The sequence below is a fragment of the Penicillium mononematosum genome (genome assembly GCF_028829835.1).
Source record: "Penicillium mononematosum strain IBT 11891 chromosome Unknown utg000001l:1.0-4488741.0:1.0-4491989.0, whole genome shotgun sequence".
Lineage (NCBI taxonomy): Eukaryota > Fungi > Ascomycota > Eurotiomycetes > Eurotiales > Aspergillaceae > Penicillium > Penicillium mononematosum.
In genome coordinates, this window is record NW_026643271.1 from 1,910,683 (window position 1) to 1,936,692 (window position 26,010).

At 44.8% G+C, this 26,010-nt stretch overlaps 9 protein-coding genes across 9 annotated transcripts; 7 read left to right on the forward strand and 2 right to left on the reverse strand.

Moving 5' to 3' along the window:
• Window positions 1-1,956: 1,956 nt before the first annotated feature.
• Window positions 1,957-3,086, forward strand: N7519_000684 (uncharacterized protein; the record flags this gene model as incomplete). Its single annotated transcript, XM_057287462.1, has 4 exons — window positions 1,957-2,123; window positions 2,308-2,527; window positions 2,587-2,898; window positions 2,961-3,086. Coding segments are annotated over 4 exons (825 nt in total), but the record flags the coding sequence as incomplete, so codon positions are not given.
• A 6,871-nt stretch (window positions 3,087-9,957) lies between these two features.
• Window positions 9,958-11,715, forward strand: N7519_000685 (uncharacterized protein; the record flags this gene model as incomplete). Its single annotated transcript, XM_057287463.1, has 1 exon — window positions 9,958-11,715. One exon carries the CDS (start codon window positions 9,958-9,960, stop codon window positions 11,713-11,715), a length of 1,758 nt encoding a protein of 585 aa, XP_057153546.1.
• Window positions 11,716-12,629: 914 nt separating this feature from the next.
• N7519_000686 (putative aminotransferase, classes I and II family) lies at window positions 12,630-13,961 on the forward strand (the record flags this gene model as incomplete). Its single annotated transcript, XM_057287464.1, has 1 exon — window positions 12,630-13,961. One exon carries the CDS (start codon window positions 12,630-12,632, stop codon window positions 13,959-13,961), a length of 1,332 nt encoding a protein of 443 aa, XP_057153547.1.
• Window positions 13,962-14,903: 942 nt separating this feature from the next.
• N7519_000687 (uncharacterized protein) lies at window positions 14,904-16,697 on the forward strand (the record flags this gene model as incomplete). Its single annotated transcript, XM_057287465.1, has 4 exons — window positions 14,904-15,317; window positions 15,386-15,566; window positions 15,617-16,080; window positions 16,143-16,697. The coding sequence occupies 4 exons, from the start codon at window positions 14,904-14,906 to the stop codon at window positions 16,695-16,697; spliced, it is 1,614 nt and encodes a 537-aa protein (XP_057153548.1).
• Window positions 16,698-17,370: 673 nt separating this feature from the next.
• On the forward strand, window positions 17,371-18,496 carry N7519_000688 (uncharacterized protein; the record flags this gene model as incomplete). Its single annotated transcript, XM_057287466.1, is given in 3 exon segments — window positions 17,371-17,691; window positions 17,776-18,054; window positions 18,071-18,496. 3 exon segments carry the CDS (start codon window positions 17,371-17,373, stop codon window positions 18,494-18,496), a joined length of 1,026 nt encoding a protein of 341 aa, XP_057153549.1.
• A 313-nt stretch (window positions 18,497-18,809) lies between these two features.
• On the forward strand, window positions 18,810-19,736 carry N7519_000689 (uncharacterized protein; the record flags this gene model as incomplete). Its single annotated transcript, XM_057287467.1, is given in 3 exon segments — window positions 18,810-19,078; window positions 19,093-19,434; window positions 19,454-19,736. The coding sequence occupies 3 exon segments, from the start codon at window positions 18,810-18,812 to the stop codon at window positions 19,734-19,736; spliced, it is 894 nt and encodes a 297-aa protein (XP_057153550.1).
• Window positions 19,737-20,258: 522 nt separating this feature from the next.
• N7519_000690 (uncharacterized protein) lies at window positions 20,259-20,623 on the reverse strand (the record flags this gene model as incomplete). The annotated part of the gene is made up of 2 exons (XM_057287468.1): window positions 20,259-20,508; window positions 20,562-20,623. The coding sequence occupies 2 exons, from the start codon at window positions 20,621-20,623 to the stop codon at window positions 20,259-20,261; spliced, it is 312 nt and encodes a 103-aa protein (XP_057153551.1).
• Window positions 20,624-20,907: 284 nt separating this feature from the next.
• On the forward strand, window positions 20,908-23,689 carry N7519_000691 (polysaccharide lyase family 26 protein; the record flags this gene model as incomplete). The annotated part of the gene is made up of 3 exons (XM_057287469.1): window positions 20,908-22,813; window positions 22,861-23,159; window positions 23,231-23,689. The coding sequence occupies 3 exons, from the start codon at window positions 20,908-20,910 to the stop codon at window positions 23,687-23,689; spliced, it is 2,664 nt and encodes an 887-aa protein (XP_057153552.1).
• Window positions 23,690-24,240: 551 nt separating this feature from the next.
• On the reverse strand, window positions 24,241-24,693 carry N7519_000692 (uncharacterized protein; the record flags this gene model as incomplete). Its single annotated transcript, XM_057287470.1, has 3 exons — window positions 24,241-24,369; window positions 24,428-24,534; window positions 24,594-24,693. 3 exons carry the CDS (start codon window positions 24,691-24,693, stop codon window positions 24,241-24,243), a joined length of 336 nt encoding a protein of 111 aa, XP_057153553.1.
• Between the last annotated feature and the right edge of the window lie 1,317 nt (window positions 24,694-26,010).

The window sequence follows — 26,010 nt, forward strand, 5'->3', positions numbered from 1 at the left end:
TGATAGGGGACCCAACCTAGGTAGTCTCCGTTCAGATCTGATTTTCTCGGTATGCCGGACAAGTGGGCCCTTAGAATATTCGAAAGAGGTGCTGTTTGACATGTGCGAATTTGGAGGGTTATGTTGTCAATGTAGATTCGAAGCTGTATGCGAGTTCCAAGGTCTGTCGATTGCATACAAAATACAAATAAATACCAACGCTACTCCATTGAGGGGATTGACACGGTCCTTCTAGGTACTTGTTATTAATAAATTCCGAACTGATCTGATCTCTCATTTCCACTCCTGTCTCTTGACAAGCATTTTAGCGTCTCAGGTACAGCGGCGAGGTCCGGTTATGGAATAGACGGGCACATCCGAACACCTTTAGGCCTTGCTTTTGTGGCTAGCTCGCTTCTAACCACTGCAATTACCGATGAATATAACATTCTCATAGAGGGCATGAATGTGAACATGCGTTTTCTTATGTCCTCATAATCCGGAAAATAGCATACTGCCACGACTCACAGAATACTCCCCTTTCGCGGCTAATCCAAGTGATAATTGGAGGGACCATTCCACCTAATTAGTATGGAGTATGCCCTAGGCAAATCCTCCTATCACTCTGAGTTATTGAACTCCCGCCCTACTAACGGCTGACATGTTATCCTTCCGACGTCGTCGAATGGACCGGTTCAAGTCTTCCCGGTCGCACAGCGGCTACGGTAGGAAAAGAAATCCGGTCCACTCATAGTCGACATCTAGTCAAGGCTACAACTTGAAGAAATCGAAAGAGAAATTTCCCAACCTAGGCAAAATCGGCTTTTAATAGCTCCCTGCTATGGTCGTAAGCAGGAAGATCCGTCGATCGGAGTGGAGGCTCGGGTCCGGGATTTCCTCAAGAAGCGCATAGCACAAAGGCTTAAAGGCTTACTTCTTGCACAATCTTGCCTGATTGGCCAGCTTCAAGGCGTGTAGATTACATTCCGAAATGAGACGCGATTAGCTACTATTGATCGACTCCGGGGAGGATCTGCTATCTAACCTTTGATATGCAAATAATGGGTCTTTTGCTGCAACGCATAACAGCAACATCGGAGATATTGCTAGGAGATATTGCTGGGGACTGGTGGGGCTCCATTCGGATGAAATTACCCGAAGATTTGGATACAGAGCCGGTGTCCTTGATGGTGATGGATGTACCTTTAGCTGAAACTCCACTGAAGTAGCTGGCGAATGTGATTCCTCAGTCGAGAGCGATCCATTGTCAACCTTGTATCCATCAACTTAACCAACATAAGTGTGCGGGCTGGGCAACGGTCAGACTGAATGATGCTATAGGAGAGGACGCGTATGTCCCGATCATTTTCTGTGCGCCACTTTATATTGATACCAGGCAAACTGCCCCGGGCGGGAGGACGCTAACGGATATAGCGTTAGCGACATGCGCGTCCTCATCATTCATGGGCGTATCAGTTTGGAATTTGTGGTTTACACGCAGAACTGTGCCACGATTGTCCACGCGACTCTCAAGACAAGCTCATCGCCATGTGGGGCAGGTCTGTGGCGGAAGATTGCAGACTGCTGATTCGATCCAGGGTACACTACTTGGGTTTTTCTTCTACGGGAGTCGTCAGCTCTTTGGATATGGGACTCTGGAGGAAGCGATGGAGATCGGAAGAGACCTAATGGGATAACTAGCTACTCAAATATTTTCTCACAACGTTCGTTTTTGATCCCTTCCCCAGTCCTTCAATCGTTTTACATTATACCATATTTTCTCTTTGATAATCCCCCTCTCCATGCATTGCCAAATTATACAGTGTATATTACTGTCTCCCGCGTGATCCTCGGTGGTCGACTATGCTGGAAGGGACTACAGCACGGCTTGAATCAGTGACTGCACATTCCAAGGCTTGTTGTACATTTTGATACCGGGAGCATGAAGTGTCAGAGTCTATGAATATCCATGACAGAATGCGCTCTTCGGTCAAAGGAATCTTTTGGCTCTATGGACTCCTTTTGACGACTACCATTTCCGGAGTCTGCGGAGAAACAGAACCGACCTTCATGAGCGTGCGAAAGAATGTAACAAGAGAATATAAGGGCAAAGGTGAGATACCGACACAGAAATACTTTCGTAAGTGCAATCCTTCCGTTGGTGTTGATTTACAACCCACAGCCTGGCTTATAAGGCCATAAACCATAAGCCTCTTATTGGATCTTAACAACTAACTCGGGTTAACCCCACAGATGAAGCCAAGTATGTCGAACATCTCCCTTCTTGTGGATAGTACCGGGTGATAAAAGCTAACTCGCAATACTCAGATTCAATCATCATTATGATAGCCGGTACGCTCGCTCATTCTTCATTTCCAACCCCGATGTCCTAACACGTCTCAGATACGCCAACACTAGTCTCCCAGATATAAAAGTCATTCCATATCTTTCAGATCTAGTCCGGACATATTTCATAACAATGAACACCATCGGCGCAGAAACGTGGATCATGCATGGGACTCTCTTGGCCTGGTGGTGGAACCAGAAGGTGGGACCATGGATGTCCATGATTCTAGGGTGAAAGAAAGCAGCTAACCAGTCGTATAGATCTTTCCGTGGGACGACGATCTAGACGTGCAGATCTCGGAGGCGACAATTCATTTCTTGGCCGAGTACTATAACATGACCGAGCATCATTTTGACGTCCCTAACGTCGACGGCGGCCGTACTTACATGCTCGAGGTCAATCCCAATTACGTCGTCAAATCGGAGAGAGACACTTTGAATAAGATTGATGCCCGCTGGATTGATACTTCATCCGGTCTTTTCATTGATATCACTGCTGTCGGCAAGGATGAGGCTAAGCGACAGAATGGGCATCCGGAAACGCTGATGTGCAAGGATAAGCATCATTATGAGGTGGGTTGTGTGTGGGTTGTCTGTCGGCGCTGTCTGTCTGTGCTCGCTAACGGGTGATATAGGAGAGTGACATCTTTCCGCTGCGTGACAGTCTCTTCGAGGGTGTTCCGGTCAAAATCCCATACGCTTATACATATCTTCTCGAAGAAGAGTATGGCCCTAAGGCACTCACTAGAACAAGCTTTTATGGGTAAGATCTGGCTTGTTCCACATTATGGAAGTTAGGCTGGTTGGCTAATTGGTTGTAGTCACATCTGACGGAAATCAGGTGTATGGCGAACGTATTGGTAAATTCACGATGGTAAAGTTCTCTAACTAACTAAAAACAACAATGGTCCGTTTTTGACAGTCTGGTCGGACACAATTAGTAAGCAATTTGCATAGTCTAAAATCACATGATTCCATGGTATTAGACTCGGTAATCCATGTACTCGGTCTGTATTCTGACACACCCCCCAGCTTTTAAAGCTATTCACAAATGCTTTAAGAGCTATTAATTCCACCTTCCTAGGGTATAATCAGATGTCTAATTTCTCTCATCCTAAGTAGATGTCTAAAAGCCTGCTACTTCTACCTCGGCAGTATCTTTATAAGGCCATCTACCGGTATCTCTACTATAGGAATCTAATACACGTTAGTGCGGCTAGCATTCACTTCCTATTTTATCCAAAGCCTATTAATGTTAATATATCGAAGCTTTATATATATAGTGGCGCCTTCCTTTATTAGTAGATTAACAGTCTACTGATTGTCGTATATAATTGACAGCTTATAAGAGGGTTTAAATCCTAGGGACTCGAGGACTCGGCGCTACTATTAGATAGTTTTACCTACTTCGGATAGAGCTAAAAGCTCTGCTTCGGTGGTAGATATAGTGATAGTCTTCTATTTTAAAGCTTTCTAGTCTATAGGACCACTATAGAGCTTATATATATAGCCCTCTAAGCTCTTCCGATCTCTATTATCTCTAAAAGATATATCGCTTATAAATTTAATAGATTTTGCTATAAGCTATAGGCTAGAATTCTTATCTTTTATCTAAACTCCGTACTCAATTATATAGTAGCGGGTTTAGTAGAGATATTAGATAACTCTATTAATAGTATCTAGATACTTCGGTCCGGGGTTTAGAAGGAATTTAGCTAGTTTACTAGTTACTTTTATAGCGTCTAGTCTAGAGATCGTGGTGGTATACTAAGCTAATCCAACTTTAGCCTAAAAACCATAGATCTAGCTCGCTATCATAACACTATTAAAGGGGAGTAATAGCTCTATACTTAGGGGCGTATTAACCCTCCGGTTAGTGATTAGACTATATCTCGCCGCTATACTCTTAATATAGCTATCTTAGTATAGCTAGAGCTTCTTTTTAGTCCGATCTCTTATAATATATATATTTAGAAACCAACTAGCGTTAAATTTATAAAGCTCCTAGTGCTTTTTTATCTAATTATCTAGATCAGTAGCCTATTTTATATAATCTAGGTAGTTTATAATAATAATATTATTAATATAGAAGAAAACGATAATCCCGTTTATAATAAAAATATATAGATCCTTCGGTATAGGGGTAAGGCCTAGTTTCACTAGTACCCTAGTAGCTTTTTACTACTATAAACGTAGAGACATCCGTAGTCTATATAGCGCATGGTATAGTATCTAGTATCGGCCTAATACTTCAAAACTAGGGGGATAGCGAGTATAAATCTTATCTTATAAGATAGAGTTTAGAAATATATTCATAATATCTCGCTACTTTATATCTAGATTAAATATAGTAACTAATATAAAAACCGCTCTCGCTATCTTCACTATAAGTGTAGCAGCTCTCTTTTCTTCTAGTATTATCTATTAAAGATCTCCCTATACGCAGATTCTAGCTTTAAATTTATTAAGCATACTATCGGCATTAAATTTATATATAAACACCTATTTTAATAGTAGGATTTATATAGTTTATATATTCGGGATCGGAACCTAGGAGAAGGTCTCCTTTCTATATAGCGTATCGATCTCGAATTCCGCTACTACTATAAAGTCTTTAGCGTAAAGATAGGATTTGACTTTATTCTAGTTCTACGGCTCTAGGGGAAGCTAATCTCTATAAGGCTTCCTAGGCTTTTAATCTATTTCGAATCTCTAGTTTATATAGGCTCTAAATATATAAACTAGCGCTAGTAGTTTGTCTTCTTCTATAGCGAGATATATTATATAGTCGGGGTCCTATCTAGGTTTCCGAGATCTAGATCCTAAGATAATATTTATAGTATTAATACTATCTAATCTATCTCTTCCTATATATAAAACCGGGGTTTATAATAGCTCTTACTATAGCTATATCTCGCTCTCTAAGATCTTATCTTCGTATTCTACCCCCCCCTAGTCTTAATAGATAGTATGGTTATCTATATAGCGGAGGTTAGGACTAGCTCTAGTAGTATATTATCTCTCACTTTAGGCTTACTATACGTTCCAATATCTCTCACTTTACTCTCACTATATATTCCGGTATCTCTTACTTTATTATCACCGGTATATTTAGGATCTATATCTACAGCGTCTATATATAGAGATCTTAGGGTTTATAAGGCTGATTCTAGGGTATCTAGTGCGGAAGATAATAAAAACGGGGTCCGTTCTAATAAAAAAGGCTGATTTTACATAGTATAGGATACTAGCAAAGTAGGTGATAGAGGTAAGGAGAGATTTGCTAGAAAGGACCCAAGCATATAGCCTCTATTTACTGTTTACTATATTAATCTAATCGACGCCGGGGTAATTAGTATATTATTAGATGGTTTTTATATAGCAATTAGGGTCTACTATCTTCCAATTCTCTCACTTTATATCTCTCTATCCTATATCTCTCTATCTATTAGATCTATATCCTATATCTCTATATCTTATATCTCTATATCTTATATCTCTATATCTTATATCTCTACATCTTATATCTCTATATCTTATAAATCTATATCTATATACGGATCCTGCCCTTACTATATATACTAAACGTTATTATATAGGGCGATATAGGCTATAGATGATAGCATCTATATCTAGGTACTCAGTTCAGACTAAGCTTTATCCCATATTAGGAGCGTAGGCTAGTTCTCTCTCTCTTCTAGCGCATTTATTAGCGTACTAACTATATCTTCTAATTCTAGCTTCTTCGCTATTATATACCGCCGTATCTTATCGAAAATAGTATCTCTAATAACGTCTACCCTTCTATACTATCCCTCTTTATATAGAAACTAGATCCTATATAGGTTTTTAGAGATATACCTTACTAGGAATCCGATCTCTACTCTCGGTGATATCTTATCTAACTATATACGCTTTGAATCTAGGATTCTCGAATACGCTAAGTAGCTATATACCCTAAGGTTTAAAAGGTTAATTCGCTAGTCCTTTATCCTATCTAGTGTAGCTAGTTTTATCAATTCTATCTAAGGTATAATCTATCTTCTATCTACTAGCTTTATTAGTATATAGTTTAGTATATATACTAATATATATACTACTTCTAGCTAGAGTATCTTCGGTAGATCCGGGTTTTTATTAATCAATACCCTTACTATTTAGATAATTATACCTCCGGATCTCTCTACTAGTCCGTTTATCTCTAATATCTTAGGAGGTAAGTACTCTATAACGTAGCCTTCGGCTTTAATTATATTTTTAACCTTATTACTAGTACTACGCTTATTATTATAGTAGAAGACCTTAATTCTAATATTTAGCTAGTTTCGGATTAAAGCGATAAACTTCCTAACAGCCTATTAGTAGTCCTTCTTCTTTATATAAGTGAATATAAAGTAGTATCTAATCCTATTAAGATAGAAATACGTTAACTAGATATATCTATTATATATAGGCTGATTTTATATAAGGTTAAAGTACACTCTACCGAGTACCCTATAGGCTTAGCCTATCTTCCTCTATAAGATCTATCTAGGTATATTTGCTAACTAGTAAGCTTCGTATACCTATTTCTCCGAAGCCTCTTACTTCTTAGGGTTATAACTAGTTATCTTTATACCTTCTATTATCTTAGTAAGTTTTTTAATCCTCTCTTTACTAATATAGCCTAAGCGACGATATTAGGTTTTAATAGAGGCTTTAGATATAGGTTCTCTAGCTAACTTCTTTATAGCTATATTTACTAACGGCTAGTTCGGCTACACTAACTAGGGAAGCTTTTAATCCTAGTATATAGTATATAGTAGGATTTCGTCTTATTTAATCTAGTTCTTCTTAAAGTTTAAGAACGCTCCTATTATCTTAAATATCTAACTATAGGCGATGATATTCGTATAGAAACCTAGCGAGTATTTGATATTAAACAAATCTATTTGTAGCGGTACTTCGTTCCTAGGGCTAATACTATAGATTAAGATAGTTCCGATTCCTTCTACTATCGTCTTCGTATCTCCTACCCGAATCGAGCTTATCGTCTTCTAAAATTCGATAAATAACCTCCGGTTATTATAAATATAGACTTATATACTAGTATCGATAAGCTATCTATTATAGAGAGGATTATAACTAATTTAGTGGAATATAGAATGATTGTAAATAGTTATAGAATGTTTATGATTGATTGTAGAATGATCGTGATCAATCGTAGAATATTCGTGATCGATTATAGAATATTCGTGATCGATCTTAGAATATTTCTAATCGATCTTTATAGGTTTCTAGATCTTAAATATATCGTTTACTAGCTAGTTTTTAGCTATAAAGAAGCCTAGTACTCTAGGCTAGAAAACTAGGTTCGCCTATATGTTTTTCTCTTCTACTCGCTTCTTTTTAATAAAGGCTCTCTATTTAGGGTCTACCTTTATAGCTCTATCCTATACCTTCTTTTTATCTAGGTGTATATCTAGTATACTAGCCGGTTTATCCTCTAGGAATATAGCCTAGTATCTCTATAATATATATCTTATCTTACTATATAGATAGAACCGCTTTTTAATAGGAAAATCAGATGGTTTCTTCCTAGCTAGTTTACTAGTAGATCTACTAGCTAAGCTACTTATTATTAAATCTCTAGGCTAAGCTTCCTAGTGGCCCTACTATATTAAAAATATAGCTTTTAATAGGCCTCTTTATACTACCTATTTTCTATAGGCTATAAGCTAATAGGCTTTATACTAGATAAGTAGGTTTACGAAATTAGCCTATCTTTCTTCCTCGCTTCTTTTACTAGTAGAGGCTATCTTAGCTATAACGATCTAGGCTATATAGAATTCCGGTAAAATCACTAATATAGCTTCTAGAAATTGGATTAAAGCCTCCCTAGCCTCTATAATCCCTACTTTTATATAGCGTTTTTATAAGGTTTACTAATTTAGTAGCTACTAATCAATATCTATTATTTTATCTAGACCTCTATCTAGATTCCTCTATACCGTACGAAGGCTTACTCTATATATAGGGTTACACTCCGGTAAGACCCGCTATCGTAGATTCCTAAGCAGTCCCTATAGTGTCTCCTAGTCTATAAAAACCTAGTATTTTTTATAGATACTCTAGCGGATTGTATTTATAACTATCTTCCTACCCTAGAGCTTCTTTTTATATATACTAAGCTTTCTCTTATATTACATATTTAGTACACTATATAGATAAAACTAGTCTATTAGATAATCTCTCTTTAGATCCTCTTAACTCGGTTCGATCGGTTCTTTCGGAAGTACGGGTTCTATATCTAATTCCGGATTATATAGATCCTAGACGTCGAACTGCTCTATAATGGTTTTGATTATCGAGAGCTATAGCTCCTAGTTCGATATGTCTTTTAAGGTAACGCGAGAGGACGAATTCGCGGAGAGAGTGTAATCCGATATCGTGACGGTTCGATTAACGTTCGCAAATGGATTTCTAATATTATTATTAATACTTCTTAGGGGTTATCTCAATTTAGGGGTTATTATCTCCGTATAGCTAGGGGCCGGTCTAAAACTAGGCAAATATAGGCTCAATATATATAAGATTTAATAAAAGGATGGAAAAGAGATTAAAATTGAAGCGATTCCGGGCTTATAACTGACGGAAATCAGGTGTATAGCGAACGTATTGGTAAATTCACGATAGTAAAGTTCTCTAACTAACTAAAAACAACAATGGTCCGTTTTTGACAGTCTGGTCGGACACAATTAGTAAGCAATTTGCATAGTCTAAAATCACATGATTCCATGGTATTGGACTCGGTAATCCATATACTCGGTCTGTATTCTGACAACATCTTCAATGAACACACCAAGATTTGGGAGTCCGCGGTGTGAGTTCTACTTATCGTATTTCACTTGGACGGTTGACTGATTCTCTTAAGGGGTAAATTCAAGCGCTCGCTTACACGAGGCTCACGCGGCAGCAACTTACCTATACACACCCCTGCACTCATTTTTCGTGTCTATATGGACGAAACACGAGTAGACCGCTGAGCACATCCTTTGCATACGTGCTTTCTTTAACTGATCTGCACCGTGGCAGTCTCAATATACGTGACCTTTTTGCATATAACTGGCGTTGGTATATTGGAGCTGGATCTAGTGATATAAGCTGTATATATACCACTATCTAAGCATCTATTGACATATTTTCATCCCCCGAAGGAAGGACCGGAGTCGTATGCTCTAAGAGGACCGAGCTTACAGCAGCTCCACCTGGGGGATCGATCACCGAGGTATTTCAATTGGCCGAAATTGACAAGCTTCAATATAAATTTGTGTAGGAGAAGAACTCGTTATAATTATGGTAGATTAAATGAAACCAGTATCCAGTCGTAGAAACCAGGCTTAACTGCCCAGGTGTAGATGATTCCGATATATGATATAGCAGGGATCTTCGGCGTCTTCGGTGTTTGATAAGTCGGAGTGACGGAGTAGCCACATTTTTCTCCCGTCCCCACTTCCGCTTTTCAATTGCGCCACTCAATCTAGTACTCTACTCCGTATATAAAGCCCACAGAATAATCTCATCTAATATTCCCATGTTGAGCATTGACCCTAGCTTTTATCCCCTGCATCGTACCTGACTCCTGCATTCATCATGACTTCAGGAACGCTAGTACCCGTCCCAGCTAGTGACGAATACTACAACCTTGGCTCGTTTGCCCATCTCATCACCACCACCAGCGCCGACGCCCAGATTTGGTTCAACCGTGGCCTGATATGGGTATATTCTTTCAACCATGTGGAAGGCGCCTACTGCTTCCAACAAGCTATTGCCCATGATCCCGCGTGCGCCATGGCCTACTGGGGCCTGGCTTATGCGGTTGGCCCGAACTACAATAAGCCATGGGAGAAGTTCGACCAGGGAGATCTACACACTTGTGTGCAACGAGGATACAATGCCACACGACAGGCAAAGAAATGCGCACCAAATGCAACTCCGCTTGAACAGGCTCTAATCGACGCGATCCAATTCAGATTCCCGACCGACCAGCCTGCGACAGATTACCCCGCTCTGAACAAGAGCTACGCCATGGCTATGAAGCCGGTGTATGATGAATTCGGAGCTGACTTGGATGTTGCCACCCTTTATGCCGATGCCTTGATGAATATGACCCCCTGGGCTCTATGGGATCTGTTTACCGGCAAGCCGAACCCTAAAGCACCCACCATGGAAGCACAGGCGGTGCTCGAAAAAGCACTTTCACAGGAAGAGGATGGTGCATACCTGAACCCTGGGTTACTTCACTTGTACATTCACTTCATCGAAATGTCGCCCACTCCAGAGTTGGGTATCAACGCTGCCGATCATCTCCGCGACCTCGTTCCCGACGCTGGTCACATCCACCACATGCCCACTCATTTGGATATTCTGATGGGCGATTGGCGGCGCTCCATCGCCTCGAACCACAAATCAACGCTCGCGGATGACAAATTCTTCCGGAAGTCAGGCGCCAAGAACTTCTATACCTTCTATCGCATGCACGACTATCACTCCTTGGTCTACGCGGCCATGTTTGCCGGTAAATCCAAGGTTGCTCTCGACGCAGTCACTCGCATGGAAGCCACTGTGCCTGAAGAAGTCCTTCGAATTGAGTCTCCGCCTATGGCTGACTGGCTAGAGCAGTTCATGGGTATCCGTCTACATGTGATGGTACGCTTCGGTATGTGGGAGGAGCTCAAGGTCAAAGAGCTGCCCCATGACCAATCATTATATGCAGGCACCACTGCCACTACCCACTATGCCAGAGGTATTGCATTCGCCGCCACAGGGGACGTGGCATCAGCCAAAAAGGAACAGGAGCTCTTCCACCAAGCGTGGGCACGCGTCCCCGTGACTCGTCGCGCATACAACGGTAAAATCGTCGACGTGCTCAAAGTCGCCGAGTCAATGTTGGAAGGAGAAATTGAATACCGTTGCGCTAATTACGATAAGGCCTTCGAGGCTCTCCGCCGTGCAATCCATCACGAGGACACTTTGCCATACAGTGAACCTTGGTCATGGATGCAACCTGTTCGCCATGCGTATGCCGCGCTGATGATGGAGCAGGGCAATTTGGAAGAAGCGGCAAAGACATATCGCGCAGATCTGGGTATGGATACCTCTGTCATCCGGCCGTGCCGTCACCCGAACAATGTCTGGTCGCTGCAGGGATACTATGAGTGCTTGGTTCGTCTGGGGAGGATGGATGAAGCGTCTGTAATTGAACAGCCGGCTAAACTAGCCCTTGCGGTAGCCGATGTCCCGATCAAGTCATCGTGCTTCTGCCGCTTGGATACGTCCCAGTCGCCATCACTACTCAATGGAAGTTCTCCAAATGGGGAAGCCTCCAGGGAAAAATGCTGCAATGCTTAACGTTTCTAGATTTCAACAACGAAGCGTTTTCCAACAGGATTGCAGACGGCTTTACTGACATAACTGTTAAAGCATATTCCTTTGGTCTTACCTTGTTATCTGTTTGCTTTTATGAGAAATATAAAAATGTTCTGATTCGTCATTCGTCCATAGAAAGGAAACTACATTTTCTTTCTCCATAGAATGCTTTCTTGTTGATACTTTGTTTTCCTTGCTTCGGTGAGCCCCAAATTAGAACTACATATTACTTTGCCGCTCGATTAATTTTATTAGAACAGGCGAAAAAGAAAGTAGTAATATAGGACTTGTATTCCTTCAATCTGTTCTGCCTATCTCATGAAAGCAACATCATTCAGATAAATGTTTGCATTATTCTTTCCTTCCGAATCGGTCTATACTATGATATGCCTAAGTTTGTTAGGTGCTATAAGCGAAGCAGCCACTTGTGTCTGCATCCCCTGGACAGATGCTAGTGATATGCATGTGGGGTACGAGTCTAATTGTTGGGTAAAAAGCCCACAAATCCCCCACAAATTCCCCGAGCAACCTTTGCAACCAAGACGCCGGTCAACCAATCGGAGTTTTTGTTCAAACACCGGGACCCTCATTTCGCGCGTTACCCGATATGGAAGGGTTTATCTGAAAATCATATCTACAAATGTACAACCGGGGATTTCGATTTCGATTTTCGTGGACCCTCGGCTTTCGCTACTCTTACCAGAGAAATGAGGTCAAAGTGCGGCTTATCCGATATCGGGAATAATTTGTATTCAGTAATCGCTGGGCTTATAAAAAGAGAGTGATAACTATATAACCTAAGGTTGCAGTTCACAGTTTATCTTTAACGTGGGATAAGGCTCTACCAATTTGGTCGCTCGCAAAATTATAGCCGCCGTTACAAACATTCAAACACCATGGGATCCATCACAGATTCCTCGTCTGGACCCTACGAGGTTTTTTCCAAGCGCGGCCAAGCTGCCGTTGACCTGGGAACCAAGCGTATAACATGGGACGTGATCAGCGACATGTGGCATCCTCAGGCCAACCCGAATGGTATCCTCTCTGTCGGGATGGCAGAGAATACATTACTCCATGACACACTTCTCGAGTATATCCACGACAATTCTCGCTTTACGGCCTCTCTTCTCACCTACAACAATGGAAGCATGGGATCCAAGGCACTTCGAAAGTCAGTCTCGCACTTCCTGAACAGACACTTCAGTCCCTTTCGCCCAGTGGAACCAAGTCACATCCTAATGACAAATGGATGTTCCTCTGCGATTGAGCACTTGAGCTGGACATTTCTGAACCCAGGAGAAGCAATCCTCCTGAGCAAGCCGTACTACAGCACTTTCATCGCGGATATCACCCTACGTCCAGAGGCGGTGGTTGTACCCGTGGAAATGGGAGACGTGGATCCTCTGAGCCTGGAGGCTGTCGACAAGTACGAGAAAGCGGCAAAGGAATTCGAAGAATGCACAGGGAAAAGAGTGCGGGCTATCATGCTCTGCAACCCGCACAATCCTTTGGGTCGTTGCTATCCTCGCACAACAGTCGACGGTCTAATGAGACTCTGCCAGTCACGCCAGATGCATCTGATTAGCGACGAGATCTACGCACTTTCGGTATGGAGGAACCGTGTGGATAACGATGTCACATTCACACCCTTTGAGTCTCTTTTATCGAGAGACACGTGTGGTTTGATAGATCCCGCTCTTGTGCATGTGCTCTGGGGGATGAGCAAGGATTTCGGTGCCAACGGCCTCCGAGTGGGTGCTGTTATCTCGCAGTCCAACCCGGAGCTGCATATCGCACAGAAGTGCTTGTCGCTGTACTCGTTTGTCTCTGGGCTGTCGGACCACATCACAGCCTCCATTCTTCAGAATGATGCTTTTACGGATAAGTATATTCAGACAAATCAAGAAAAGCTCTCTCTATCGCACGAATTCCTCGCCCAACTCCTGGACAAACATGGCATCGAATACTTGCATGGGTGCAATGCTGGATTCTTTTTGTGGGTGAACCTTGGTAAGAAGTATATTGAGCTTCATCCGGAAGAGACTAGACAAGGTCTCGCGTTCACTGATATGGTATTTGATAAACTACTGAAAGGAAAGGTTTATGTGGCCCATGGGACTGCTTATGGATCGGAGAATCCGGGGTGGTTCCGCTTGGTGTTTGCACATCCTCTTCCCTGGCTGGAGGAGGCAATGGCACGCATTATGCGTGCTATTCATGAACCTTGATATACTTAGTACTTTATTTTCGGTACATTTAGCATGGCTAGCTTGATCAAATAGAATGTTTTCAAAAGCTGGTTCTCTCATTTCTGTAGTGATAGCGCACATGTTTGTCTAGATGGAACCGATACTAGGATTGGAATTGAATTTAGCGTAGGATTCTTTTTCTTCTATAGTCCGGCCTTGTTCGTCGAGTTACACCGATGAGGATCCATAAAAATCTTATTGTGTGCATATCGTATATACGGCTTGAAGCCTATATAGCGGCTTATCTTTGGTTGCTATCTTAGTTTACCACTGGGTGTAAGTATGACTCAGAAGATATTGGCCATTTCTAGGTAAGATGGATTATAATGCCGTAACTTTGTAAACTTTGTCGTCCGGGTAGGTTTTCTTTCAATGGGAGTGTGACTGGCCCGAAAGGATCATCCTCGCATGGTGACCCCAATACGCTCTTCTATCTAGCGTAGAAGATAGAGAATACGAGCCTTGGCCGATTGAAGCCATCAATGGTCGAGGCTACTTATCAATGGCCGGTCCATGGTCAAACACCGAGAGCTAAATCAGGGGAATAGGCCGTCCGCTTGTGAAGCAACGGGCTGATAGGACTAACGAAGTCAATTTCAAACGGCAATTGATTCGATGAAAACCCACACGGAATAACCAACCCTGATAGGTCTCTCTCCGCATTTACCCAAGACACCCCTAATCCAATGCAAGTGACAAGCAAGCGTTATTACTCTATCGGGGATATCAGACCTTATCTCTTTCTCATTCGAAGCTGCGGGGAAGATGACAGCCAGAGACTATGGGAATTACTACCGGGGTATACCCCACTACGCCGGCAAGCAACCTGGCTATCGAATTGTGTAATGTTAAGAAATATAAAGGGTACCGTCGATTCAATGGAATTTCTCTTCAATTATCTTTTATCTACCTGCGACCAATATGGTAGTAGAGTCATCCGCTGTCAAGGACAACTTGCCTGTTGACCTCGAGACTGCAGCAACCAAAGCTGAGGGCGAACTGCTTGACCATGGAGCCGATACAGAGCTTCATCGGTCTCTGGGGACTCGTCATCTCACGATGATAGCCCTCGGTTCAGCAATTGGAATGGGGATGTGGTTAGGAAGCGGTACATCTCTTGTCAAGGGTGGGCCTGCAAGTCTGTTCATTGGCTTCTTGATCTCCAGCTCCATGGTGTGGGCCGTCAGTCAGTCCATTGGCGAAATGGCAGTTATGTATCCAGTTCCGTCGGCTTTTGTGCAATGGTCCACTATCTTCATTAGCCCGGCGGCAGGGTTTGCTTTGGGATGGGGATATTGGTTCTCATATTGGATTACCATTGCCAATGAGCTCCAGGTATTTTCTCCAATTGTGATGTGGATACGGTTGAAGACTACTGACACTGAAGAAACCTTGCTACATAGGCTGTTGTGACTATACTAAGATACTGGACTGACGCTCTTCCAACGGCAGCATGGATTTCAATATTCTGGGTTGTTATTATTTTGATTAATGTTTGGGTCGTGAGGTTCTTTGCAGAGGTGGAGGTTTTCTCATCGACAGTGAAATTCGGCTGGATGCTCATTGCAATTGTCGCATTGCTCGGTAGAACTATTCCGTGTCCCTTGGGAAATTCCAACACTGACTATTAGTAGTCGTTACCGCTGGAGGCGCACCTCAGGGAGATGCTATCGGCTTCCGATATTGGAATGCGCAAGCTTTCAACAATGGCTTCAAAGGATTCATCTCTGTTGTCCCAACTTGTGTTTTTGCCATGGCCGGCTCAGAAAATGCCGCTTTGGTGGCCACAGAAGTCGCAAATCCTCGAAGGTCGGTTCCTAAAGCTATTTCATCTATCTGGCTCCGTCTGGGTGTTTTCTTCATTCTGGGTGGTCTGATGATCACACTGACTGTCGATCCTAAAGATCCGGACTTGTTCGGTGGCTCTGGCAGTAACGCCTCGCCTTTCGTGATTGCCTTCAAAAATGCTGGGCTGCCGGTAATGGCCCACCTTACAAATGCCGTCATCTTTGTTTCGGTAATCTCTACCGGTAGTGTCGCTGGATACGGAGGTTCTCGCATGTTGATGGGAATGGCGCATGTGAAAATGAATCACAAGGTACATGTACAAAGCTGTTGTGGCAGTCTGATACAAATCAGTGCTAACAAATTGAATAATAGGTCTTTGGAAAGGCCGATTCCATGGGTCGACCGTGGGCAGGATACATCGCTACCATAGGTATCGGTGGTGCTCTAGCTTATCTAAACGTGTCGAATACCGGGGTTGAGGTCTTTACATGGCTTTCCAACCTAGTATCACTTCTTACCCTCTTTGGATGGGGAATGATCTGCCTATCGCATTTGCGGTTCCGCTATGCCTGGAAGGTCCAAAGCCGGGACGAAGCTCATCTTCCTTGGAGGACATGGGCTTACCCGTATGCGACATGGTGGGCACTTATTTGGTGCATTGGACTAATTATCGTGACATTCTATTTGAGCGTTTGGCCTCTTAATGAAGAGATGTCTGCAAAGAACTTCTTTGCCAACTATATCAGTGTGATTGCTGTTGTGGTGATTTGGATTGGTGCTCAGTTATGGTACCGCTGCCCATTGTGGATCGATGCGAGCACGATTGACCTCGATGAGTTCCGGCGGTTTTATGGGAATCACTCCGAAGAAGAATCTGTGCCAGCAAGGAAGCCGCTGGTGCGGAAGCTGAAGGTTATTTTTGAATAGATTAATTAGCGTTGTCATATTAGGTATCAAACCCTTCCCTGCACATTTTACATATGATTGCCTTCAGTATATGAGCATCAGGTAGATACGAAGTTTGCATTTCATTTGTGAAATGATTCCCGCTGGTACACCTGTCACGAGGTATATCATCTGCACATGACCTTGCCAAATGCACAGCTCTTGGCCTTCAGAACCCCTCAAGTAGATGGTGATCGCAGGGTCCACCCCGGTGGTTGCGGCTTTCAAGCAGTTTTTGGCGGGTCAAACGTGTGCCAACGACCCCCGAAGGATGCTAATCTCGCGACCTTCTCCTATTCTCCTGTTCGTCTCTGCGCACCTCGGTGAATCGGGGTGACATTTTTGTCTAATGCCAAGATATCATATTCATCACATTGAGGCTGTGCAAATCGAGGACTTGACCAATGACTCTTCCTCTCCTCCTTCCAGCACTTGATATGGTGATGATTAGCGCACACGAGAGATCTGCAAAGACCAAGAGAAAGGCTTGAGAGGCTTGGAACTCTGTTTTTCTACCTGTTTCGCAGCCAGCATCGAGAAGGAGCATGTTTAAAAATACCCCCTCTTTCGCAGGGTCACTCCTACAAATGATTCTCAGAAACTGCGTGTTTGTCTCACCCGGTTTTGTTTCTCATTAGCGTTACTCGCTTCCTCCATGGCAGACACTAGCAGAACGGAGGCTCAAGGCCTTCATGACCTATGCCTCTCTGCCTTCACTGCAGAGTATAAGCAAGACCATCAGTCTGCTGCCTCCCTTCACAGGTCATCAGTCGAGCATCTTGCACAGGCCCTCCAGAAGACCGGTGTATTTGAGCACGACAAGAAGCGAGCACTAAGACGGAAAATCAAGATACACGAAGGTCGCCTTCGAAACCTAAACGTACAACATGCTGCCCCTTTTGTGTTAGTGGTCCCTCAGAACAGGCAGGATATAATCGAGGAGCAGCTTCAGCGAGGGGCTGCAAAAATTGGTCTGGTGAGTAAACCCCAGATAAGAGAACCAGAACGAATGTCCCATTAATCCAAAGGGCTTGCAAACTAATTTCTTTCATGACTACAGGAGGATATAGCGCTAGGAAAGCTCAACCGTGATCGCGTTCAAAATCCGAAGGCGAAAATCGAACCCTTTTTCCAATATCTTGTGAAACCACCTCTTTCGTTTTACACGCCAATGGTAGACCTCTCTGTTCCCAATCTACGGTTCGACATCACCGGGGATGCTGAGAATTCGCCTTTCAAAATCTCCCACTGGTGCTCCACCAAGGTCAAACTCACCGGAAGTGAGGATAATCTATACATTTGTGATGGACTCAAGCGGAGAAAGCGACAAATACCAGGTGTGACAATCTCTCGAGTTTCGGAGATATCCCCAGCCATACATCACAACTCGCGTTGGGCCAGCTCGCTGGAATTTTAGCGGCCGCACTTTGGAGCATACAACCAGCTACGGAAACGTGATTAAGGAGAAATCAGACCGCAATACCGAATGGGCACCACGGCGCTTCACATTCGGAGGGCGTCGTTTTGTCTGGAAACCTGACCCTGCGACAGGCCGTGATGCCGAATATCTCGTCGAGGTTCGCTCCGAACGGCCAAAGGCGGGCAGCAAAACAGGCAAGATTGAAGACGAGGTGTTTGAGACGAAACTGGCGTGGACGAATGGCTACAGGTTTTTCAAGGGTACTCAGGTTGAGGTCGTTGGTGGACTTGATCCGTTCTTCCGGGAGTTTCTGTTTGCCAGCCAATGCACGCGATACCTGATCGCGAAGTTTGGGCACTAATTATCGCATTATTGTGGTAGTATCAACTGATATCCGACACAAACGAGAATATGACTTCTAAAAATACGAACCGGTACCTCAAAGTGAGTGGGGATGTGCAGATCGACATAGGAATACGAGATTCCTATCAATTCAAGGTTGGCCAAGAACGAATAGAAATTCGATTGTCAAAGATTCGCCCAGACCTCGGGATGATCTTGACCTATTTATGAAATCAATCCCATTTCCCTTCCTTTTTTTACCTCCCGTTTGCACTCGCTTTTCATCCCCTAGGTCCCCAGAGATCTTCAGCTTCCCAGCCACCGCTCAGAACATGCTTTGGCTGGCTTTATTTTCCATCCCCGTTGTTCGAGGGCAGTGTTCCCAGGAGTGTGGACCAATTTCCTCGCTTTTATCATCATGCTCGCTTCCTGATCTCGACACGGACTGGCACGAGTTCCAGCATCTCCCCGTCGAGCGCAATCTCTCTGGCCGGGAGTACGCCCCATTCGGAAATGGCCCCTCAACAGCTCGGATTGCAACCTACGATGAAGCGCGGTGCTTCTGCACCGAAGCCATCAATTCACTCTCCGACTGTGAAGTGTGTGCCCGCTCAGCCTGTGTGGACTCGTGCTATTCCGGCCCCGGGCGGAGACCACAATAGCCAACCAGAATAAGGTTGCAGGGTATTATCACGAGGACTGTAAGGCGTTCGGGTATTTTGCCAACTCGACCCTCTCCTCTCCTTCTACGACTCTATCATCCATGCCGCCGGCGACTGAAGCACCGGACTACAACAGCGACTGTGAAATCTGCGGTGTAATCCATGGACAAATTACGGAATGTCGTCTCGTCGACCTGAGACATTTCCCCGCCACCAGCTCAGACGAGTGTACTCGCGGAGGGGTACGATTACTACGGGAACGTATTACTCAACCGAACGGCCGCCGAGTGCTTCTGTACGCTCCCTGTCTTAAGACGACTCGATGGCTGCAGAAAATGTATCAACATGCAAAACGACGACCTACGGGAAGTCTTCGATATGTATCGATCCGAATGCGAGGATCTAGGCTACTGGACTGACAGCCAGGTTGTGGAATATGAAAGCTCCCCAAGTAGTACTAGTAGTACTCAATCTGGATCGAGCCCGACTTCACAAGCACCGGAATCTCCACAGACTGGTGGGGGAGCTAATCTCAAACCGACAAAACTGCTGCTGCTTCTTGTATTATCTGGTTCTATGTTACTTTGTATTTTCTGATAGTGTGTAAGGCTACAGAATGGATGGATGGGTGGGTGATTTCCTTTACTCCGACCCCTCGCCGAAGCGATATTCAGGCTACAACAAGTATATATCCGATCTACGTACATGTAGAGTATTTCGCTTCCTGAAGACGAACCTAGAGCCTCGTCAAGGCCACCGTGGCCTAACTGCCGCTCCTATTATTAGGCTGCCCCTTTGCCGCGCGACTTCGAAACAGCTGTTACGCCTTCGCGAAGTCTAGCACAGCCTTAACTGGCCTAGCCTGTGAGACGGGGTCTGGTTTACGTTTCTCGCCTTCTTTAAGCCTCCTAATAGGAAGTGGACACCCGAAGATAAGCGTCGACTATTAAGATTAAGGCACTTTAAAAAGCTATTTATAAAGTGGTATTCAGGGTATTGCTAAACATTTGTGCCAACTTCGCCTGTTTTAGTCCTCCTTCGGATCTTCGATGCGACCTTAATTGTGTCCGAAGGTGGCCTGACGGGGAATCATGCGTCATGATGTTCAGTGTTAATCCTTCATTGATCGAACCCGCTGCTACAGTTAGTGGAGTTTGACGAGTTCCCCGGCGCGGGAGGCAAGCGCATGGCGCCGAAGGAACATTTTACCCAGTACTCCGTACGGTTAGTCGAGATGTTGTCTCGATAGTGGGTCTCCAGGACACGGGGAAGTTGCAAGGAGGCACCAATCGGCGTGTCCAGAATTTGATCGCTTGCGCGCACGAAGACCCTGGGACTTCTCTTGTTGAAGCCCGGTGATTTTCCCCTTCTGTATACGGAGAAACCAATTTCCTGTACCGAAAATGCTTCGGGGTCGCTTACGCCGATATTCCCGACTGCATGTCCCAGACACCCCCTTGCTGCGGGGGCACTTCTGGGGTCATCGCAAGTGTTGCGGATTATGGGCCAATGTGACCCCGACGTCACTTTCTCGGTGAAATTGATTGACCTTACCACCAATCACTTTCAGTCGGAAAATACCACAATGAGAGTTACTTAGAAGAGGACAGGGTATTTATTGCCGAGGTGCTATGTCATCTCATGGTTGTCAAACCGCCAAGAATAGCGCTAGCATGCTCATAGCTCTAGCAGATTGCGTCAAAATGGATTTAAGAGGGGTCGACCCCCTGCGCAAAGCTAAGAACACACAAGTGTCTCAATTTCTACCATGTTGAAACTTGGTGTTGGCTTTCTGGTTCTTCTTGGACATCTAAGCCATCACGCCGTGGCGTCCAACTGCACCTCATCTTCCGCAACTGTTCACTGGCTCGGTGACAAACCGACGTACCATGCTGGTGTGACTTTCGGTCTGCCATGGCCGCAAGGCAAATATCGACCCCAAGAGACTAGCTTTAGTCTGACTGGCGATGCTGAAGACAAATCAGAACTGCAATCTTGGGCAACTGGCTACTGGGCCGACGGTTCCCTCAAATGGACAGCGCATGCCATTGCCGAATCGGATCAAATATATGACCAATATACCATTACTGCATCGTCCCAGGGCTGCGTCAACAACTCGTCTTCGTCATCAGAATCCAGGTCACCAAATGGCTCTATCGTTGTAACAGACAATTCCGACGCGCTTACTGTCAACACGGGCGAGGTGGCCGTCTCATTTCCTAAAGGAGGGAACATCATTATTGGCGATATCAAGACAAAGGGCGGCAAGGTTATCGGCGCAAACGGAAGACTTGTGCTTCAATCTCAGGACTCGGTGCCGGATAATTTTGACAACCGAGCAAATTCCCCCATCCAATATTGCAACTTTGACGGCAATATCAACGAGGTCTTTGTAAATCAGACATCGGCTCGCACGCTCGTCACTATTCGTGGAAATCATACGGTCACCGATGGTACCGACCACGATCCGTGGATGCCATTCGTTGTCAGATTCTATCTTTATGCCAACTCTGCCACTATCAAAGTGGTGCATAGCATCGTCTTCGATGGAGGTGAGAAAGACTTCATCACCGGGCTCGGTATTCGATTCGATGTTCCATTGAAAGGCCAGGAGTACTACGACCGACACATCAGGTTCGCTGGCGTGGATGGCGGAATCTTCAACGAGGCAGTTCAGGGAATAACTGGACTGCGGAGAGACCCCGGCGAAGAAATCAGGGCTGCACAATTTGCGGGGCAGAAACTGGCAGACACAGAGACTTGGGACACCAGGGTCACCACTCGGCTGAAATGGATTCCAACGTGGGCCGACTACAGTCTTACTCAGCTCACAGCCGACGGTTTCGGCCTCAAAAAGAGGACCAAGGCTGGCCAGTCATGGGTTAAAATCCCCAGCGGAACCCGTGCTGAAGGCCTGGCTTACTTAGGAGGTGCTACGCAAGGAGGTCTCGCCGTCGGTCTACGGGATTTCTGGAAGCGGTACCCGGTTGGGCTTGACATTTCCAATGCTGCCTCCGATACTGGTGAACTCACTTTGTGGTTGTATAGCCCCGCTGCTGACCCGTTGGACCTGCGACCCTTCCACGATGGCTTAGGCCAGGATGGATATGAAGATCAATTGGACGCTCTCGAGATTACCTACGAGGACTGGGAACCCGGCTTTGATACGCCATATGGAATTGCTCGAACTAGTGAAGTATACTTGTTCGCGTTTGACCAAACACCAACAAGTGACAAGCTTGCATCGCTCACTGCGTACATGAATGATCCCCCAGTGTTGGTCGCAGAGCCGAAATATATCCATGAAACGCAAGCCCTCGGCGAGTACTGGGCCCTGCCAGGAATTGCCAGTCCCGCTGCAGCTACTCTGGAAGATCGGCTTCAGTTCATTTTTGACTTCTACAAGGGCCAAATTGAGCAGCGTCGCTGGTACGGCTTCTTGGACTACGGTGATTTCATGCACACGTATGACCCCGACCGACACACCTGGCGATACGACGTCGGTGGTTATGCCTGGGACAACTCAGAGCTGTCACCAGATCTCTTCTTCTGGCTTTACTTCCTCCGTACTGGCAGCAAAGATGCGTACCGATTCGCCGAGGCCCTGACAAGGCACACAGGTGAAGTCGATGTGTACCACATCGGTGACTGGAAAGGACTGGGCACACGTCACGGTGTGCAACATTGGAGCGATAGCGCGAAACAGGCTCGCATCTCTCAGCCGCAGTACCGAAAATACTTCTTCTATCTCTCGGGGGAGACGAGCGCGTCGGAGAGTTGCTGGAAGAATTGCTTGACACTGATAAGACCTACGGGGAGCTTGATCCTCAGAGGAAAGTTCGCACAGACGGCTGGGAACCCAGTCCAAACTCGACGGTTTCGTTTGGTCTTGGAACCGATTGGTCGGGTCTTGCTGCAGGGTGGTTGATTGAATGGGAACGACGAGGTCCGAGATGGGAAGAGGCCAAGACCAAGTTGACCAACACGATCTCAGGAATAGCAAATCTGACTAACGGATTTGTGACCGGCTGGGGCTGTACGATCCTGTGACCTGGACATTGGGCCCTCCCCCCTCTGACCCGGGTAACCAGGGGAACGTGTCTATATCACATCTGAACGCAGTCTTCGGTCTTCCCGAGGTTGTTTCTGAAGCCATCGCCTATCTGGCGGATGATATACCCAAAGGGTTCAAGCAAGCCTGGTTGGATTACTGCTACTACTACCATGCCTCAGCGTCGGAGCAGAAGGACCGATATGGAGCGAGCTTCAGCAAGATAAGTCTTCTCCAGGCGCATTCGAGGCTGGCAGCGTACGCGGCGTATGAGACTAAGAACAAAACGCTTGCGCTGCGGGCATGGAAGGACTTCTATGCCAGCGATGGACTACTGCCGGACGCCCCCTGGAACATCACGCATGTGGACGGAAGTGGTGTCTTGGTGCCCGTCGATGAGGCCGCTTGGCTTGCGACCAACGATATCGCCCAATACGGTCTGGCTGTCATTCAGAATTTGGCCTATGTTTCGGATTCTCTTGATGACTATCAATCATGAGGTTTGATGGTATAGACGTTTCGAGCCTGCACATAGTATCTTTCATAGTTTCGTCAGATATACAAAGTATCAACTTGACACCACAATCCACAGTAATTGATTTGGAACTTTTCTGTGCTAGCTTGACCATGTAGTAGTCAATATCATGAAGTGGATAGTGGGTCACCTTAATAATGCCAGTGGGTTTCAGTGGGTATAAATGAGATGAACTTACAGTGCCCTACGGATCTGGCACATTGAATGTCGCAGTATATGTCACCAGTCTGGGTCCCACATAACATTTTCCATGTGCAAGAATACTACAGACCTGATGCACATTCTATCATATTCATCGTGGGTCCGGGAAAAGCATTTCTGTTATACAGTATGTAACGATCGAGCGGATTTCGCACTCTCCTCACATTTACATTATTCAGTACGATATCTATCAGCACATGCGTCGCGAGATCAAAGCGTGGTCCGGGCTTGATTGATATAAGAACCCACAAGAGACCTCGAGTAACTCATAAATAACAGACATAATATTCGAATTATTGATTAATAGCAAAACATCACATTTCATCAATCTCAGGCTCTCGCTCCTCTCGAACAGGATCCTGCTTCGTCTGCGCGGACTTGGCTTTCTTCGCGCCCTCGGGAGGCGGTTTTCCTCGAAGACTTTCGATGATCTCGTCCATTGTCTGATGATCGACTTGTCAGTGGTGCGACGATATGTAAAACGTCTGATCATGTACGAACAGGGTGATACGAGTCGTCAATCCCCCGATTTCGGTTTCGCCTCTCAAGGATCTCGGACTTCAAAGGCGAGTCCTCGAAGTCATCTGGGAATGTCGCACTGACATTAACTAGGACCGGATTGTATCAGCTGCTATCGAGCCTGTCTCAATAGATATGCTGGACGTACATTTCTGATCACCATCATTTCTAGACTGGACCTTTTGTGCGAAAGCTCGAGTCAGCCTAGGGACGTAAGAGGTAGAAGGCCTCACGATATATCGTTGCATATTGGCTCATTCACCACTTGGAAAATATATCTAATTCATTTCATATCAGAAACTGAACGACAGCTGTTTTTAAACCAGCTAAAATATACTCTGCGATTAGGTCATACTGATGTCAGCCATAACGAACTCGAACACGTAGAGTATCAGCAGATCAATCGAGAAGTGCGATTCAAGAAATGAAAATAATTGACCCAAGGCAAAACATCGTCATGACGTTGATCCGCGCCACCGAGCAACTATTGTTTAGCGGATGCGACAATCCAACAGTATTTTCATACAAGCAAAGCGACCATCTCTTACTAGTAACTTATATGTTAGCTTATATGATAATTTCCCATATCTTGGCTGAAGAGTCAGTCTGGTCCTTTAATATACCTTTCCGCTCAGAGCGAAAGCTGCTTAAAATGGGTATCAACGAGCGACAGTCTTAATCGAATCTACGAACCTTAACATGTATATACATATGTATTTTGTACAATATATATTGCTAAGGCTCAAATGAGAAAGAAATGTCAAAGAATATGTCCATTCACTAACTTGAGTTCATTCAATTAGTTCGACCTAATATGTTTTCGTAGCTCCTTTTGGCCCTTCTCTTCCTAGCACGACAGAAGTGCTCCTACCGCGCGATACTTCGTCGGGTCACAGCACCTTATTGTGTATATCCACCGCTAATGGTACATTCGAAGATGATAGCCGTTGATTTTTAGGCAATTTGTTTGTTCCCGTCCTGAAAGCAGCAAGGCTCGCAGCAAGCCGAAAAACATCATCCTCCTTTGCATATTGTTTCATGGGTGGTTAGGAATGGCGATACTGTCAGATATATTTGAATCCACGGAAATTCCGAAAGATCTTGTAGGCTCCATGCAGTGTCGCACACATACCACCACCCGCAGTAGCCCAGGCAGCTCCCTGGAAACGCAGGGAGTTGATCGGTATATTCCGATTCTTTGACGGACCTTTCCGTTTTCACTTAGCTGAACTGCATAAAGTGACCGCGCTGAGATTGTTACCAGGAGATACTACATACCTCTGGGCACAGGCCATGATCGTCTTGGTAGTCTCCCGACCTGTGAATCAAGGAGTGTTTGGAAATCGTTGACTGATGAAGACATCTCTCTCAGTCGAATATGCGAGTAGTTTCTTAGGTATTTGATGGTCTGGTTTTCTTTACTTCCAAGCGTTGCGATGTTACGTATTTATATACCTTGGTATATCTATAGGTAGCGATTGGCACCCAATGACATCCGAAGGCATATCATCTGATATGCTACATACAGACAGCGGTTCTGGTAAACTGGCGTTCTTAGTTATAAT